This window comes from Chenopodium quinoa, unplaced genomic scaffold (genome assembly GCF_001683475.1).
Source record: "Chenopodium quinoa cultivar QQ74 unplaced genomic scaffold, ASM168347v1, whole genome shotgun sequence".
NCBI classification, from domain to species: Eukaryota; Viridiplantae; Streptophyta; class Magnoliopsida; order Caryophyllales; family Amaranthaceae; genus Chenopodium; species Chenopodium quinoa.
Window position 1 is genome coordinate 1338613 of NW_018743373.1, and position 16616 is coordinate 1355228.

Consider the following 16616-nt stretch of genomic DNA (forward strand, 5'->3'; position numbering starts at 1 on the left):
AGAGAAGATCTTACATTAGATTCTAATTTTAATGATCAAAACCAAATGTAAAGACTTTTTTCAATAAAAGGACTCGCTTTCAATGTTTCTGGAAATATTATTTGGTTGTATAGTATAAAGGAATATAACTGGAACCTTTATATAAGATCTAAGAGACAGAGATCGTCAACTTGTTTCAAAACACCTAGCTTTCTTGATTTAGTAAACTTTTGACACTTTTAATACCAAAATGCATGACAGTGAAGCTATCTCATTACTAAATAAGACAGGGAATCAAGTGGGGTTATGGTATGCACATTATTGCGGCTCCTAATGATCAAAAAATATAAAAAAATCATTTAAAGCAGTGAACATTATTTCAAAGACTCTTTGAGCAACGCAAGAGCTGCTAAATTTATGAAAATGTCTTTATCACACGTAGTCCTTGACAGTAAAGTGTACACTCCTGAGACAAAGACAAGCAAGATATGCTAACACCTTTAATTTTCAGATCTCAACAACATGTGAACACAGGAAATCCTATGATAATTTTAGGCAGAATTAACCATTTAGCTTCCGCGATTAGACGTAAAGATACTCCCTAAGTATGGAATCTGAACCCGTTACGAATCTTACAACCTCTAATTGTCACAAGAAAGACCATACCCACTATACTGAATGTTACTCTCAAAAGATCACTCTCTTTATATGCTCACAACACTAAATTTAATTAAGGCCTCACACAGCACAGTGCTAATACAACTGATTAACCTTGTCAGTCAAACCAGTGCATGCAAAAACAGCTCTTAACAAGGCAGGAAGGGTCTTTTATGAAAAACAATAACGAACTATAATCATAGTACAATCATGAAGGATAGACTGATGGAGTAACAAACCAATCCAATCACTGAATGAAGAAGATATGACAAGCCAGATAATTCTAACGAACATAATACTGTGACATTTTACAATCCTTTGTTTCATTGCTGCAGGTTGTGCATGACACTCAATATTATGCTGAAGTGGGATAAAAGCAAGGCATTTTACAAACAGTTCTTAACACTTTGCCAGGATATATTTGTACCTAAACCCCTCGATATTGAAGCCTCTAAGATTTTAATATGATCACAACACTAACGCAAAGCTCAAACAGACTATATTTCATCTAACCCATTGTCTCCGCATAAAAACGATTTCTATAAACTAGTGAAAATCCACATAAGATCCTTCAACTTATACGCGAGGGTGAAATACATTCCATTACATCTGGATTGAAACTTGAGAACCTCGAGAACTAAAAGACATACAAAGTATTGTTTCTGAATCATAATCCAATCTCCCGTCAAAATAAAAATAGATAAATAAATAAATAAATAAATAAAACATAATCCAATCACATTATCCCACAAATTGTCACAATTTATTCCTCTTTATCTGATAATTAGCAAAACCGATAGACTCGTTTTAGTGGAGTTTAAAATTGGACAGCAAGTATCCAACCCCCATGGAAGCCTTCAATATGGAAGAAAGTAGGCAGAAGTTCAAAAAACATCAAAACAATAACTCAAACCATTAGTTTGGGGTTGATAAAAATTGAACTATCAGTTTCATGGCTGAATGACTGAGACGTAAAGTAACATTACATATCAGCAGATACGACTGAAACAAAGTCTATAGAAAACAAACACTGGTAGATTCACAACTAATCAGACTTATATGGTGACCAGATCACGTCAACTGTAACTCTTGCAATACTGAAATAATGTAGCCATCACAAATGTGCAACAAATCTCTTGCAATCACAATTTATACACCCCAAACATTTTCTTATCCCAACAATGGCCAGATAACAAAATCCATAATAAATAAACAAATAATATATCAGCTAAGATTATACCAACAATATCTCCACTACATGATTCGAGAAATGGCAATAAATGAGAAAGATAATAGTTTTAAAAAAAATAATAATAATAAAAAATTATAAAAGTAAGGTGACCCTCTTTTCGCACAAGCCCAGCCAAACATATAGAATCTGAAAGTTCAAAGGTATCATATTGATGCCTAGTGCTATTGAAATTTTGTTACATTAAAAATCGACCAAAAAGATGAGTACACATAACCCAAGTTTTAAGATTGTTTATTTTACCTTAGTAATTACTTTTAATATTTTTACTCAATTCGTATTTTAACAACTTAACTAATTTCTTTTGCTAAAATTTTCTCAAACCTTCATGTGTTTTTTACCACTTCTTTAAAACTTTCTTGAATTTAAATCTTGGTTCTCTTTTCAAACCCTCGTAAAATTTACTTAGATGCTCTTTCTTTTTCTCACTTTACACCTTTTTTACAAACTTTTTCAACTAATTATCTTGCTATGTCCTCTTTTCTTTATCGAACGGTTACTTATGATGATTCATATTAGCCAATCCCAAATAATTTCAGGACTAAGGCTTTGTTGTTGTTGTTTATAGAAATATATACGTCCGCATGGTAATACTCGCGGTTGACTGCATATTCAAAGACAGTAAACCCTCAAGTAGCTAAGAGTATTACCTGTGTACCAGCTACTAACTACGACTTAGTATTTCCCTGAGAGCATTGAGCTGTCCAATAACACCAAAATAGAATCTCTTACTCCAAATAAACAAATCATGTACACAGACAGAAAAGTCAAACAACCATTCCCCCAAGCACTCCCAGAGAAAAGCCAATAAATATGCCCTTTTGTCACATGAAAGGTGCTAAATTCTCTTTCCAAATTTCTCCCTACACCACTTTCAATATTTCACCTCACTCTTACTACTTCAACCAAGATCTTCTGCCACACTAATTCTGTTTCATCTCAACTATTAGCTAAAAATCAACACACACATAAATGGATCGGAACCGATTAACGTCCCAAAGTCTTACAGCAGAAGAGTACACTAAACTGGAAGATGTCATAAGCACATGCCACAGTGCTAATTTGCCTCCAAACAAATGCACATCTTTAATAATCCAACGCATAAACGCACCGGCAAACGTTGTTTGGCGGTATGTCCGAGCCTTTGATAACCCTCAAGCTTACAAGTATTTGATCAAGAGTTGCACAATGAGGGGTGATGGAGGGGTAGGTAGTGTGAGGGATATAACAGTAATCTCAGGACTTCCTGCAGAGAGGAGCACTGAGAGATTAGAGATGCTTGATGATCAGAGACGTATACTAAGCTTCAAGGTCCTAGGGGGTGAACACAGACTTATGAACTACTGCTCTGTCACATCAGTAAATGAAATAAACCACACGGGGAGGGTTTACACCATTGTCTTGGAATCCTACACTGTAGATATACCAGAGGGGAACACAGCAGAAGACACAAAGATGTTTGCTGATACTGTAGTAAAACTAAATCTTCAAAAACTAGCCGAGGTATCAGAGATGACAGCCTCTTGAAAGCAGAAGATCAATGGGTGTTGAGTGCAAAATTGTTGAATGGCTAGGTCTAAAGCTGGATTTTGACTCTATCAGAGATTTTTCTCTTGTTAGTGGGAATGCTGTTACATCTTGTAAGTTGAATTTTTCCGCACTGTATTAGATAGTTGTTTTAAGCATGCTGATTGGTTGAAAAGTAAATCTCTGGTGATCCAGAATACTCTATTTTTATGGACATAACCAATTTGAATTAAGACGGTTCTCTAAAAAAAAGAAGTCAAAGAGTCTAGGCTGGATGTCTTAGTGATCTCGAAACCCTTAAATTACTCAGCTAGCAGATACAAAACTAGATTGAGATGTGCTTGCTTCTCATACACAATTAGCCTTTGCGCTAAAAAAAGGTTCCTCATAACTAGCAGCATTAGGTCAGTTGACTGCTTCTAGGAAGGTTTTTCAGCAAAATAGGATATCATTATATATGAATATACCTCAACTATCTACCATATAATACTATTTCCTAAAGTTATAATATGATTAACCCTTGGCAAAAGATTCAAGGAAAACATGATCAATAATTTAACCCAGCTTGGATGATCAAGGGCTTTCATAACTGAACACATGATCACATTATAATTTTAATATTTATTTTTTACTTATTCAAATTGACAATAATTAGTTCGTGGAATTTTCTTACAGTAATAATAAATAAATTTATTTGAATTATGTTGTTGCGCAGGTCCTAAAATAGTAAGCTCTATTTTTTGCACCTTAAGAGAATTAATTTCACGATAATTATGTTATAATGCTCATCCAATCATTTGCTCTTGCTACTATGTCAATATATAAGATCTTAAACTTAAAAAGCATCAAGAAATTCATGTAAAAAGAAAATAAACATCCTTGTCTAAAAGATATAAAGAAGAAACAACTTTTCGAGTTTTCAATATAAAGACTTTTGAAAGAGATATTTAACTACAAAGAAGATTGAAAAAAGTACAAGTCATGGAATATTTGTTCGCATCAAGTTTACTAGGCAAAATTTATTTGATAGTGAGAACATGCAACTATTAGAAATGAACATATAGTTGATACTTGATAGGTTCTAATAAGTTCAAATTGAATAAAGGTTATCGGAGTTCAATTTTCAGCTAAAACAAGTACTAATAAGTTTTAATAAGTTTGATCCAAATTGAAAAGCACACCCTAAGTGTCAAAAAGATTTATACACATACACTACTATTCATCACATGATTCACATCCTTATTTTATTTTGTTTATAGTAGATATAAAGCACATTCATCAAAGAGATTGTTACCCTTTAACAAAAGTTATTAAGATCTTGAATTAACTACTCATCGTTACACAAAAAAAGGGTATACACCCACTCGATACAACTTGTTCCACAAAACTGGCGAGGTCAAATGTAATTCCATTTCCATTCCCTATTTCATTCACCATGCATTAAATTAAAAGGATCATATCTTTCATTATTCTCCATCTCCCTATTGGCAAGGTGAAATGTAACTCCATTCCCATAGCTTTTCCATTACATACATGTGGAAGAAAATGTTTTGGCAACAAGGGTACATGGAAGGACATGAAGTTTCATACAAGTATATCTATCGGAAATTTGCATTATCTTGTAGTTGTCCAATATACTTATACCGCTCCTAATCTCCCATTGACTTGGAAAGAAAGAAATTTACTAGAATAGTAGAATTATCAACAAGGAGATCAAAGGTATTTCCAGGTTTTGAAAAACAAGTGTCTCATTTAGCCCTCTAAAGATGTAGAAGCATCTCAACAAATATAATATCGTTTAGAAAGATCGTGACGAAGGAGATTACCCTCTATTCTATATAAGATCAAGGCAAACTAAATCAAACTTCTCTTAGCCTTCCTAGATGATTTATTATCCATGATTTAAGGTGAGTGCAAACTTTCATTTAAAAAAAAAAAAATTTGAACACAAACATAGAAGTTGCATAGCACAAAAATTTTGAAATTCTTCAAACTTTTAACTTTCTTTTGGATATCTTGATTCCTAATTATGTCCTTAGAGATGTTCTTACACATCCACTTTAACATTAAAAAATCTACACCTCAACATGATCTATCTTAAATGTCCAACATTTCGACTCATAATGTGCTTTAGAGTTTATCCTTTAACTATAAAGGTTTGCAACAATCACACACCTCTCCAATTATTGCTGCTCTCCTCTCTATCTGACCCATTTGAAGTTAATCTTGTGAGTCCACACCTTTGTCGATATTTTTATTCCCTTGTAGGACTAACACAATGTACTTAAACTACTCACTCTCTACCAACACCATTCCATTTAACATTACAATTTCTTTGTTTGACTCCCTTCTAATATTGACACTCTTTGTACTTTGTTTTCCTCATACTTGGTGTAAATGCATCCAGATTCTAACTTTTGCCTCCACTGCTCTAATTTAGGATAAAATATCGTCTTACAATACAGTACAATCTACAAACAACATGCACCATGGTGTCTCATCACGAGTAGACCTTGTTAATCGAATATTACTGCCTCTGAATTCGATTGTTTCTTACATTATCAAGGAAATTAAAGAGAAGTGAGTGTTGATGAAGTGAGTGAATATAAGATAAATTTGGATAAAATAGGAGAGATTGTGTAAATAAGTGGGTGGGTGTAAGAAAAAGGGTGGATAAAGAGAGATTGTGTAAAGGAGTTGGTGTACGCATGAAATAAAGGTGGATGAAGCAAGAGAGTAAGCGGAATGGTATAAATATTGTAGGCTAAGCTGGGTAAGGTAGTAAAAAGGATTTGCCAAAATGCAACTTTCAAAAACAAACAAATATGCGGAATGTTACAAACTTCAGAAACGCAGTAGTATATACATTGAATTCATTATTCAGTTATGGCAATAATGTAGGATACTATCTCAATTTACAAAATAAGTGTATTAATTGACTTTTTGCACTATTTAGTCTTACTTTGACCATAGCTTTCTGCTAATATATTAAAACAATAATTAGTAAGATGTTTTTTAGATTCATCTTAATGTAATAGTTTCAATAATCAGCTATTCATAATTTTATAATAGAGACTGAGAGATATCAAATTATCAATAGTCAAACTAATACATTAGAAAGTGTGTTAGCTAAACTAATGTATAGGGAGTAGCCTTTTGGGACATCCTATAAAGGAATTGTTGGATAATATTGTTAGGAAATTAGGGTGTAATTATGTTTGATTAATGCGGAACAAGTCAATGAAATTAAAAACGGAGAAAAAACAATAAAGAAGATAAACAAACAACACAAGGATTTACGTGGTTCGGTCAAAATAGACCTACATCCACGGGTGGGGGATTCGAGAGCTTCTTCACTATAATGGAGAAAGAACGAGAGAATAATACAAGCAGTCTTAAATCTAATGGCTCAATAAGGTATGATCTAATTGATCAACTAAAGGGTCCTTTTATAACACAAGGAAACCCTAATAAAACCCTAAGATTGTTCCCCAAGTATACTCAAATAGCCGTCATAGAAAAGATATAATTTTAGGAAATATTCCATAAATTATCCTAGAATAACCTAACCACCGAGCTATAGCTCGGCAGCTAGCTCATGCCTGCCGCAAGTCCTCATCGGGTCGAGCTATAGCTCACTCGCATAGAGCTATAGCTCGCAACCTCGTTGCAAATTTTCAGCTTCGTCAGGTTTTCGTAAAATTGTCATAAATTTCTTGTTTCTTATCGGAATTGGGCATATGACTATCGTTGGAAAGCTCTTGAACCAAGCTATCACCTCCAACTTGAATCACCTCAAAATCAGTTGTAGTTTGAGAGATATAATCGTTCAAAGTCAGCCCTACTAGATTTCGAGTCACAATTTAACAAATATATTGGTCGTATGGTATAGAGCCATACATGAATTATAATTGTGATGATTAGTCGTTCCCCTTGGAACAACTTTAGTTGATGGCAGATTGCAAAAGTCAAGGTATGACATAAATGATCACTGGGAGCTGTTTAGGCACAGGAAAGACTAAGATTGTCATCCATGCAGGTGGATTGTTGGGTTGTTGATTGAAGAATATCGTTGAGTTCAATTCTAAATATACTCCATCAAAATATGGTGTAAAAACAAGGCCGCACTGGTAGGGCCGTATTGTAAAAGATTTTAAATTGCCCAGACCTAAATCCTCCATATCAACAAGCGGTCTTTCAAACATCCATGATCACATCTATTAAATGTTCCAGCCTTAAATCACCAAACATTAGACGTTACATCATCACTTAAAAATCACTTCCTATTAAGCGATAAGACGTTACATCATCACTTAAAAATCACTTCCTATTAAGCGATATACTGCAAGATTCCCCATGTCTTCCCACTAATGGCTCTAATCATATATTATACTAGTATAACTATTCTAATACCATATAACTACTATAAAATCCTAATGGGACTTTGAAATTGCATACTGCTATGTTACATGGACTCGAATACCCATGTCCGACATTGGTATGTGTCCAAGAGTCCAACTTGGCTATTTTGTAAAAAGAAAAAAAAATTCCATGTCCGAATGTCGAGGGACTGACATGTGTACTTGAGGTGAAATGAAGAGTCCATGTAACATAGGCATATTGTGACACGGTTTGCAATCAACACACCATATCCATTCTCTAAAACCATGATTGTTCATGCGATCACAACCGAAATTGCATTTTCGAACCATGATGCAAGGAATCCCGAGAAGGTAACTAATGAATTGGATTTAGGTGCAATTTAGAGATATTCTATAAAGGTTAGCATTAGATTAAATTTTGAACCTTTTGGCCGTGGCATCAAATACATAGGCAACTTGTTATAGCTATTGACCAAGTACTTTTGACCAAAATCCCACATTATTATAGAAAACTATGGAAGCTTAAGTAGATTTTGTTTCTTTTTTATTTTTAACCCCCTCTTACCTTAATCGTAAACTGCATTGTTGATAATTAGCAGCACAAATATAGGATAGAATCAGGCCTCATCTCAATCAACTTGGAGAGTTCATATTTAGGTATCACATAAATTTGAATGTTAGGATGGATGTGTATGAACATTGTAAAGAATATAATTAATAATGAAAGTATTTGAAAGAAGGTTTGCAAATTTTAAGGATGACATAGGAAAGATACAATTACGTTGGTATGGGCTTGTGAGGTGGTGAAACTTGTAACTTGTAAGGAAAATGGAGATTTATGAACATAGGATTTATTGAAGAAACCAAGGAGGCTAAAATTACTCGAATGAAGGGAATTTAGGATGATATAAATAAACTGGGTTCATAAGAACATATAGTACTTAAATATTGTAAAAAGAAAAAGGGAATATTGAAGGAAGACACAATTTATTAGCCAATTTACATATTTTCTTTGTTCGGAAAAGCTTCTTAACTTCATCAATTTCCAACATTTTAAGACATATTTAGCATAAACCTATTAAAGATCATTAAAAACAATGAATCAGCCACTTCTTTAGCATATTGGGCGGCAGCACATCTCCTTACTCTCAAACTAAAAAGGTGCACTTATACACATTATCAGCATCACATGATCAAATATATGTGCACGCGCACACACAGGATGATTCACTGGCAAACAGAATAAGAAATATGGCTACATAGCTACTTCTACACAAACATACCTCCAAGTTATCCATCAAGAAGGGCATGTGCTTTTATGTTGCGTCTACATCAGGAATCTCATCAGAGTAATATAGGCATTTAGTAATCATCGATTGATTCAATCCAACGTCATGACGCCAAATTCCAAATGGCCAAAAGTAATTGATGTGGTCTTAAAAAACCTACATAAGCAAGAGCCAATATGATCCCATTATAAAATGAATTAAGTTAATAGAGAAACTCATACACATGTAATTATAAAGTGCTTATAATTTGTGGTACTACCTTAGCAGAATGTAGTAATAATAGCGCTAAAGGGTAAAACCAAATCAAGCAGGCTATAATAGAATAGTATGTTTAAATGCTGCCTATGAGCACATTGAACACACAAAAAGATAATTTATTTGCAAAGGTCATAACATGCAACTGGAAATATTAACTACACAAACACATTGCAAAAATAATCATTCATTAGATCATCGCTTCCTTTAACGGTATTCATTAGATCAAGATTAGCTGAATTTCCTTTTGACCATATAGCATATGCATTTGATCTTCCCAAGTCCATATGCGACAAATTCAAAGGATATATAGCTAAACTTGGAAAACAAGTCATTCAATCAGATTCAGTTCAAATCACAGTCAAGTGATGAGTCATTAGATATGGTTTCAAGTAGGCCTGGTAATCAGGTAAATCTAGTCCAGATCGGTGTGGGTCGATAGCTAGGCGGATCATAATAGGCTTGGCTAAAGCAGATTATGCAAATCAATGGTGGGAAGGTTATTAAATAAGCATGGAAAAACAAAAAAAGGAAAGAGACAAGAGAAAGCACTAATGAATACGAACCCCACGTAAAATTTTTTTTTTATCATAACTATTTTCATATAAAAATTTGTTGGGCAATTATATTGACCTAGTCCATTAGAATCCTATCCAATAAGATTCCATTAAATTGACCCTAAACCTATACCCATTAAATCACCTTCTTTAATAACCAATACAAGTTAGAGTCATATTTGGATGAATTGTCATTTATCACATCATCAACAATCATTCAACATTAGCTACATTAATTTTAAGGTATTTTTCATTTCTGCATCCAAATTCTGGCCAAATATGGAAGCCATATGCCTAGTGCAGAAATTAGTAATTTAAACCAACTTGCTATTTAATTTTTATTAGAATATGGTTGTTCCCTGTCATATCCAGCCCATTCCCATTCCCTATATTGACCCATTCCAGTGGCTCAACATCTCCTTTTGATGATTTTGTCAGCACTATTTTTAAAGCAGCCTTCTTTTGAAATCAAAATTCTCTTCAGCTTATTTCAATGAAAAAAACAAAAACAAAAAAAGAGGAATTTGCAATGACTTCCCCACTAGAAATTCATTTCTCATGAGTATTAGATTAGATAGAAGTGTAGGACAAAATGAGAAACACACAAAATGGAAACCATTTACATGAATAAACAGGAAAAAATCTACGGATTTTGGCATCCAATGAAGAGCATATTATGTCATACCCTCCTTGAGACATTTATTGAAACACTTATCAAACAATCACTTTTTTGCCACCTAACTCCACATAATAAGAGTACATCATATTTGTCGCGTTTCTTTTTAGCTAGCACGTTTCTTTAGTCATGTTTGTCCATAAATTACTTCGATTATAAATATATTTATTTAACAATAAGCAAAAAAGTTGATATATTGAAATATATATCGAGACGATCGATCAAGATCCACACATGTCGCATGATTATGTTTTATTTTATCACGTATGAATCACAAAGACAATAAAAGAGGGATGTGTAATCGTGCAAAAGTCAAAATGTGCCAATAAAAAAGAAACAAAGGAAGAAATACCACACAAGTTTAATGACTTTTTTATTTTTAATGATATAAATTGACAAGAAAATAAGACAAAGATTTAGTTTTAATCTACTGCTTCAACTTAATAATTCATCGGCACTTTTGCCCAATTGATCATCATTCTTTAATTTTTTTTGCTATATAATATAAAATATCTTGGCTGAATATGAATTTATATTTGCTTATCACAAAGTCTGCCAAATAACGTACTAGCAAAAAATTCATCAAATAGTCAAACCCCAAATTTTATTTTTTTAAAAAATTAAAGAAGAGTAAATGCAATCCACTACAGGAATTGTCCAAAAACAAAGTAGTATGCTGGAAAAGAATGAAAAAAGCATCATAAATACACAAACATTCTGGAAGAAGCTTGGTTAACTTCCTAAACCTTGTTTCAAAACTATTCGGTAAAATCCTTTAGCAAGCGCAATCTGCATGATATACATCCTAGCATTGGCAGTTTGGCACTAGCCAGATAAATTGAAAATAATAGACCATACTAATGCCTTTAAGCTTTGTTACTCGCAACCTAGAATTTATTGTATACCATAGGAAAGTAGCAAATATAGTAGACCATGTAATTCTTAATGATAGCCTCATAAAAAAGAGCAGTAGTGAGGAATTACCACATTACAAAAGAGTGAAGTCTGCTCAATTTTCATAACTTGGTGCAGAACTGGCCTGATCACCGGCTCTAATAAATTATACAAGAATGTAAGTTAGATATTCGTCCTGTATAAGAATGTCCAAAACAAGAGAATTCAGAGAAGATTATATAAAAACAGTATATTTGAGGCAGTAAATCCGAAAAGATGGAGACTGTGAAATAAAGGAAACCATACACAAGATTCCTACAAAAAAAAAAAAAAAAAAAAAAAAAAAAAAAAAAGATGCCATATACAGAAAAACAGATACAAATCGCCAGAGGCATAGAACAAAAGGCAAATAAACATTGATTTCTACATAGACATTTTAGGCGAGCTAGAGCATACCAAGCAAGAAATATAACCAGTTTAGGTCCAAGGCAACTTCAAAAATATCGAATGTATTGGTGTAAATAATATCAACAAGAAAAAAGGCAATATAAGGTGCACAATTCATAGTAGTCATGAATTTAGTAGCCCATAAATATGATACGGATATGCTACAACAAACTAACCCAGGTACCGGCACACCAAAGTGACTAAAACTGTCCAAGAAAGCAACAACTGAAGAAGAAAACTAATAATCTTACTTAAATGTTCGAAATCAAATTCACTCATGTTGCCAGCCATGTACCATGGATTTTCAGTTGATTGCAACTATTATGCTATATATCTATAAATTTTAGCTAACCAGTTTTCTGTTTTTTGCATGAGCTACTGGCTAGTCTGCTCACATTTTACCCTTCTTAGGTTTACAACAACTCCGAAAAAAAAATTTACAGCATTGTCTAGATTTGAAGACACTACGATATAGTTTCTTTTTTCCCAGTGAAAGGCCGGAGGCACTACAACATTGAGACTTTACCCAAGATCAAATCTAGGAGCAAAAAACCGAGTAAAGTTGATCCAACCCAAAACCACAACCAAACCCACAACAATATTGAAAATGAGGGTCTTGAACACAATGTTTTAAGTTTTTAACCCAAAAACTTGAAGTTCCACTCTACATAATAGATTGAACTGATACCAAGACAACTAAACCCGAAATTACACGACCTTACAGATACTCACTCACTCGTATCTGACATGCATATCACAGTAAAACAATGAAATATAACTAAATTACATCGACATGTGTACATGTATATCAAAAATCAAATACCTTACAAGCTTCTTAGAATTATGTATACAAAGCCATGTGATACAAAATAAGCAGACAGCTATGGAATATTGCTGTGTGCAATTGAATAGTTAAATGTATTGAATGTGTAATAAGTGACAATGTCACAAGAATTATATACATACATTCTCAAAAACTAAAATAAAATTAAAAATAATGAATTTGCACTATATGATAAAATAACCCCAAATCCCAACATCCTCAAATCTAATAAAATTCATATGTCGGCAATCAAAGGCACACTTTAGAACAATGTTAAAATACCCACTTGATTTAACTTTAGAAAAATTCTCCTTTTTTTTTTTTTTTTTTTTTTTTGAATTCTGATCATAAATCAGCACAAATCAACCGTTTCTAGAGACCACCCAGAAATTAATTGTTCCCCATTTCAAAAAATCTACACTTTACACAACCTAAGATTGAAAACTACAGTAGTACTAATGTTGGAAAATGGGTTAAATCTGTTGTTTTATATTTTAGGATAAAACCCAATAGAATTTGAACAACATGAATCTCAATTCACATAAAATAATATCATTCCAATTAAATAAAACATATAATAGGACGATGTTAGATTACAATAATCTTAGATTAACCCTAATGAGAAAACAATAGAATAATCAAAATTAGAAGGTACCTGAGGAAGATGTCGGCAAGACGAGCGTAACCCATGTGGCATCTGGCAAAGAAGATTGTATTAAAATAAAGTGGGAATGAATGGTTAAAGCCTGGGATTCTGGGCTCGCCGACCTCCTCTGTTTCGCTTGCTTTCGGTGGGGATGATCTGCATTTCTGCAGCTCATTGTAACTAGGCTGGTTTTTCTCGCAACATTTTAGCATTCGTTTGGCATTGTTGTGATTTACTATTTTTTGGTTATTTGTTTTTTAAAAGTATAGGATATATGTCTCATAATGAATCAAAAATTATTTAAATATATTAAAATTACTACCTCCGTTAATGATTAATTGCAACAAGTGTACTTGTTGCGGAAACCAAGTCAAAACTTTTAGAGAGTGTTTAGGATATTATAAGTGTAATGAGGGGCATGTGATTAGGGGAATAAAAAAGGAGGGAGAATCTGAAAATTATAGTGGGGACCCGGTTTTTTTTTTAAAAAGGAGGAGAGAGAATCTGAATTTATAGGGAGGGTGAAATAAGAGGGGTAAAAATTTCAGCCCCTAAATTTTTACCTCCCTTTTTTCCCACCAAACAATTAACTCTATTTTCAACTCAAAATTTTTCCCTCCAAACATTTCAGTCTGTTTTTTTTTCCCCAAATTTTTTCCCTCCATTTCAAATCAGCAATCTTGGAAGAGTACTTAAAGACCCTGCCACCAGAATATAACAGCTTATGAAACATCAAATTTTTCCCCCAACTTGACTTTTCCAATCAAGTCAGGGTATTTAACAAACAAACTGCCTTAAATCCACAGTACAAGTAGAAATTTACAATCCAAAAGTCAGAAATCCTCATTACAGCAATTGTTTAGCAAATCAGGCTACCATCCTACGCCTAATTAATCCTACGTTAGAAGCAGCATCTTCCTTTGAATTGTTCTGGTTCAGCACAGCAAAGCCCAAAAAAAAACAGCCACCAACTTCATTACCAGTTCCTAAATCTGTGGAACTCAGGGTCATTAGTTTATCAAGCATGGCAGACAATTTCAATGATGCTTATTTCAGCATTGACCAAATACTCAACGATGAAGGCAACATGGAAGACCAATATGCAAGCAATGAAGGAACTCACAACAATCAACACAGTCAACAACAACAAGAAACAAATGGCAATCCCAGAGCCAAGAAAGAGCTGACTGTATCCCAGAAGAGACAGATTGTTGATGATTTTTTATTACAACATCAGTGTGGGGAAATACCAAGAGGATTTTTAACAAAGCAAGCAATCAAGTTTCAGGTACACAGGTCAACTATTCACAGACTAATCAAAGACATTAAGACACAAATGGCAGTGGGGAATGTGATAGATGTCAGAAGCAAGAAGTTGGGCAAAACTGGACCCAAACCAACAGAATACACAGATGAGTTCCTGCAATCAGCCCCATTGTACAAGAGGGTGACTGAGAGAAGCTATGGAGCAGCTCTCAAAATATCACATGTCACCATCCACAAGTTAAAGAAAAAAGGAAGACTCAGAACACATACAAGCACAAATCGCCCTGCACTGACATCCAACCACAAGATAACAAGACTGAAATGGGTGTTAAGTCATCTACTGCCAGCTGAAGATAATAGGGACCCACAGTTTCTGGATATGCAGCAAGTAGTGCATATTGATGAAAAATGGTTCTACTTGAACCCAGACACCAGGAGGTTCTACCTCCTGCCCAATGAGCCTAACCCATACATGTGCCAACAATCCAAAAGGTTCAAGGTAAAAGCAATGTTTATGGCTGTCATTGGGAAGCCAATTTTTGACCCCCAAGGAAATGTCTTGCATGATGGAAAATATGGAATTTTTCCATTTGTGTATGAAACCACAGCAAAGAAAAAAAGCAAAAACAGGGAGGCAGGTGTTGTGGAAACAAAGGCAATACAAAATGTCAACAAAGAGGCAATCAGGGCAATGTTGCTGGAAAAAGTGATTCCTGGCATCAAACAGAAATGGCCATCCCATCTGTCCAAGGACATATGGATTCAATGGGATAATGCAAGACCCCATCAAATTCCCAGGGATGAGGAATTTAATGCAGCTTGTCAGTCAGATGGTTTCAATATCCAATTCATTTACCAGCCAGCTCAGTCCCCTGACCTTAATGTGCTAGATTTGGGGTTGTTTAATGTCATTCAATCCATACAATACCAATCATTTCCTAAGAACTTAATGGAACTCATTGAGAAAGTGAAAGAGGCTTATGACTTGTTTAATCCTATTTCAAACAAGCATTGTTGGATAACATTGCAATGTTGCATGGAAGAAATACTCAAACATCTTGGGGGGAATCATTTTACCCCTCCACACAAAGGCAAGAAAAGGCTGGAAAGAATAGGCATGTTGCCAGAAATACTACATGTGGACAGGACTTTGGTTCATCAAGCTGTTGATCACCTCAACAGTATGTTCATAGAAATAGGTCAAGGCAATTACAATGATGAAGGAATGGAAGTTGATGCAGACTGACCACAGCAAAGACAAATGAGGAAGGTAACAGTGAGACTGCCACACATAACCAATGAAGATCAAGGAAGCCACTAGGTAGTGTTTATTGGTTTTTATTTTTTAACTTTATTTGTGTTATTGGTTATGTGTATTTTGTTTACATTGAAGGTCAATTAGGTAAGGCAGTCTTGACTAGCTTTTGTTCAACATGTGTAATCTTTTGAAAGACCATATGATATGAAATGTGATGGTATTATGTACAAAAAGCAATGACAGTAGTATTAAACTGTGAAACGTAGGCAGAAACAGTATTTTAAATCCATCAGATGGGTGTTGTTTTTCACATAAAGTGCATAATTGGTTACCTCAACAACAACTTCTAGTTAAAGTTGTTGGAGCAATTCCAATGATGCAATTTTCTTTTTCAAACTGAGTCCCTTCATCACTTGGATTTTTCCTACCTAATAACACTATCAAGGGACTCCTAGATCAGGTAGGACCACACATTTAGGCTACATTGTTCTCTGAATGCACAAAACAGAAGGGACTCAACATCAGGTAACTTATATGCATGCACACATGGTCTGTCAAGTAGGACTCATTTATCACCATTTAAAGTAGGCTACATAGTCATCATCATTCATCAGATCACAAACCCCAAAGCCATTAGTGCCAAATAGGATAACAACCTGAAGGATCCTATCTCACATACACAAGCAACTGGCTACAATAGAGGGACTAATA

General features: G+C 34.1%; 2 protein-coding genes across 2 annotated transcripts; both read left to right on the forward strand.

Annotated features, from left to right (window-relative positions):
• Positions 1 to 250: 250 nt before the first annotated feature.
• LOC110738134 (abscisic acid receptor PYL2-like) lies at positions 251 to 4071 on the forward strand. The gene has a single exon (XM_021918500.1). The coding sequence runs from the start codon at positions 2858 to 2860 to the stop codon at positions 3410 to 3412; it is 555 nt and encodes a 184-aa protein (XP_021774192.1). The 5' UTR covers positions 251 to 2857; the 3' UTR covers positions 3413 to 4071.
• A 10334-nt stretch (positions 4072 to 14405) lies between these two features.
• On the forward strand, positions 14406 to 15893 carry LOC110738172. The gene has a single exon (XM_021918547.1). It carries the CDS (start codon positions 14406 to 14408, stop codon positions 15891 to 15893), a length of 1488 nt encoding a protein of 495 aa, XP_021774239.1.
• Positions 15894 to 16616: the final 723 nt, after the last annotated feature.

Bases quoted from the DNA above. Each gene is read 5' to 3' on its own strand.
- LOC110738172 (XM_021918547.1), top strand. From the start codon at position 14,406: ATGGCAGACAATTTCAATGATGCTTATTTCAGCATTGACCAAATACTC.
- LOC110738134 (XM_021918500.1), top strand. From the start codon at position 2,858: ATGGATCGGAACCGATTAACGTCCCAAAGTCTTACAGCAGAAGAGTAC.